At 34.6% G+C, this 3,284-nt stretch overlaps 1 protein-coding gene across 1 annotated transcript in view; it reads left to right on the top strand.

The window, feature by feature from the left end:
• The window catches only part of LOC106872159 (high affinity 3',5'-cyclic-AMP phosphodiesterase 7A), a 45,101-nt gene that overhangs the window by 11,748 nt on the left and 30,069 nt on the right, over positions 1 to 3,284 (top strand). Inside the window, exon 3 of the mRNA XM_089356065.1 lies at positions 2,791 to 2,871. Within this exon, the coding sequence (XP_089212191.1) occupies positions 2,791 to 2,871 (81 nt within the window). The remainder of the gene's footprint in view (positions 1 to 2,790; positions 2,872 to 3,284) is intronic.

Here is a 3,284-nt window from a genome sequence, read left to right as displayed (position 1 = left end):
TGCGTGCATGTATGTATATATAATAGACAGACAGATAGACAGATAGATAGATAGATTTGCGTATAAACACACACATATATATATATATATATATATATATATATATATATATATATACTTGTACATATAAATGAGTAACAAAGATGCACAGGTATCAGTTCATTACGGCCGTTTCAAGCGACTCCTTTTAGTGATTTGTATCTTGTGTTCTCGTGGTTCTAAGTTGTCCTCCATTCAAATTACAGTTCTTGAAAAGTTAAACTTGTTTAAAAGTTCCTGGTTCCTTAGTCTATGGTGGTTTTGCCGTATCTATTACACCGTATATTAATATTACGTGATTTCCTTTTAGTGGGATTCTGATTCTGATAAAGATTATATTTGTTTAGAGGTTTCAGGTTTCTGGAAGATTTGGCTCATATATATATATATATATATATATAATGCAAATAATTAGAAAATGGAGAAAACCACAGATTAACAAAGACATCGGTTGGACAACATTTATAGCTTATTTATTAACGCAAAGCATGACATAACAAAATAGGTGACGTAACATATCTTAGATATGTCACCTATTTTGTTATGTCATGCTTTGTATTAAAAAATAAGCTATAAATATGGTCCAACCGATGTGTTGGTCAATCTGTGGTTTTCTCCATTTTCTAATTATTTACATTGGTTCCTGATAAATTCTTGTTTATCCTGTTGTTATCTGCACTCTACGCGTATGGTGTGCCTGCACACCAATCGCCCGGGGATAATACAGGTAACGGATACCGATAGTATATACGGATATTTTTATCCCTTAGTCGGTTACTATAACCGCTAACTCTGTTTACACTATAAAAGTCACATTGGTGCATGAGAGGGTTTGATGCAGCTGCTCTCATCTGCACCTCCTGCCGCGAAGTTGGGAGTCCTTGGCATTATGCAATGGCGTCCAGTTCTTTTATTTGTGTAACTTTCGATGCCAAAGTTTGGGACAATTCCTTCGAGGATCTTCCAGATGTATATTATGGCATATCTTTCTCGCCTACGCTCTAAGGAATAGAGTTTGTATAAATATTAACAAGAAGAATGGAGTTAGCAACTCGTTTTATTGCATAAATTTACAATTGTTATATCGACACTTTAGCGGAAGTTTATTGGGGGAATATCATTATGTAATATATGAAATTATGCATCGAAACAGTTTATTTCCATTGCAATGCTGGAGAATATCGACTCTTTAGATCGATGTATAAATCGAATTCGTATATAATATAATAATATTCCAGCAATAAACTTCAAGGAAAGCTACAATGAAACAGTCTTAGAATTATACGATAAAGCCAGTTGCTGATTCTAATCTCTTCGTAAAAGTGTGTGTGTGTGTGTGTGTGTGTAAACAAGGCGAATTCTGAAAAAAACTTCTTTCATTTACTAGTTAATCAATTCATATCGTAAAAAATCCATAGAGTAATATATTTAAAAGGATTAATTCAAATAACTATTATATACATAATTCAGTAATAGACTTTATTATTCGTTTGTATAATAAATCATTTCTTCATTATTTCCCCTGCTTGATATTGCCGAAGAAATGATTGATGTAGATTATATAAACTTATAAAAAACCTTATTAAAACATGTGTACAATGGTTCTTAAAATAAATCCTTTTAATATTTTATGTATACAGACACTTACTATTTCTCTCCGTTTTTTTTTTTTTCCTCTATCCATCTGTTTTCTTTCTTCGTTTCTTTCTGTGGAAGAGCATAGGCTTGAAACGTCAAAGATTTCTTCCATTTTTTCCTGAGCGTCGAACTAATAATACACGCTATTTGTTGTTCCCTTGTCTGTCTCTGTCTTCCGTTTTTTTTGGTTTTTGTACAATTTCGAACTATATATATGTGTGTGTGTGTGTGTGTGTGTGTGTGTGTGTGTGTGTGTGTGTGTGTGTATACATACACACACACATAGGTGTGTGTGTATGTATATATATATACGTGTATGTGTGTGTGTGTATCTGTGATTATTCAATTAAAATTCAAAATTTCTCGTCAATAGAGAAAGACTCGGTTTCTAACCTAGATCCAAAGTTCCTTCATTGGAATTTCAACATCAACAACAGAGTATGTTTGTACGTACGTACGTATGTATGTATGTATGTATGTATGTATCATGTGCAGATTTGTATGTCTTGCTTTATGTATGTATTCTCATTCATATAATTGCATATCTGGACATGCTGATATATATTTAAATGATAAACTTCTAGAAAGTTTTACAGATTTTTACAGTTCCAGTGATAGATTGGATCTGCAGTCTTCGAATCAGCTTCCCCCTTACTGGTTTTGAGAAGCCTAATTTCTCAAGATTGGTATTTAGGCAGTGTGTTACATAACCCAGGGCCCCAATAATTACAGGTATAAACCTGAACTTGTAATCTGGATAAAGTAATTGTAGATTTCTCAATAGTTCAGCATAGGTGTTCTCTTTTTCACTGATCTTCAGCTTTATGCTAACATCCGCTGGGCAGCTAATTTCCACAACTGTGCACTGTTTCTCTTCTCTATCCTTAATCATTATATCAGGTCTGTTGTGCTTACATTTTATTGAGGTCTTCACCGGTGTTCCTTTTTATTATGGGTAGCTAGGACATCTACCATACTGTACGCTCTTATTTCTTATCTCTTATACATGTATGTATGTATATACAACACCACTCTTTCTTTCTCTCTCTCTCTCTCTCTCTCTCTCTCTCTCTCTCTTTCGCACCTTTTTATCTGTTTTCTCTCTTTTTTTAGGTGGTGAAAGAGTGAAGTGCAAGCACAAGGAAGGCGGTGATCATAAAAACCGGTTCGATCTGGATTTAAAAGACATAGAAGGTAAATGAACTTTCGATATTTCGTTGTTTTAATCAATATTTTGAAAGAGATCCGACACGGTTTTCGATTTCTAATCGAAGCCTCTTAATCCAATAACGAACAACAGACTAGAAAATGAGAGTGACTTTCAACTTGGTCGCTTGACATTCTAGGTATAGCAGCCAAATCTCCTTCAAATCGCATCATACTGTTTTATAAAGATGCGCATGGCTGTGTGGTTAAGAAGTTCGCTTTGCATCCACGAGGTTTCAGGTTCGGTCCCACTGCGCGGTACCTTGTGAGTGCATTTGGTAGATGGAAACTACATGGAATTCCATCGTGTGTGTGTTTCTGTGTGTGGAGGTGTATCTATGTGCTTACGATTGTCTCCTCCACCACTTGACAACAGGTATTGGTTTGTTTAAGCTTCCATA

The sequence above is a fragment of the Octopus bimaculoides genome, chromosome 8 (genome assembly GCF_046866305.1).
Source record: "Octopus bimaculoides isolate indiv1 chromosome 8, ASM4686630v1, whole genome shotgun sequence".
Lineage (NCBI taxonomy): Eukaryota > Metazoa > Mollusca > Cephalopoda > Octopoda > Octopodidae > Octopus > Octopus bimaculoides.
The sequence above is the reverse complement of the archived record's forward strand: the minus strand, read 5'-3'. Positions and strand labels throughout refer to the sequence as shown.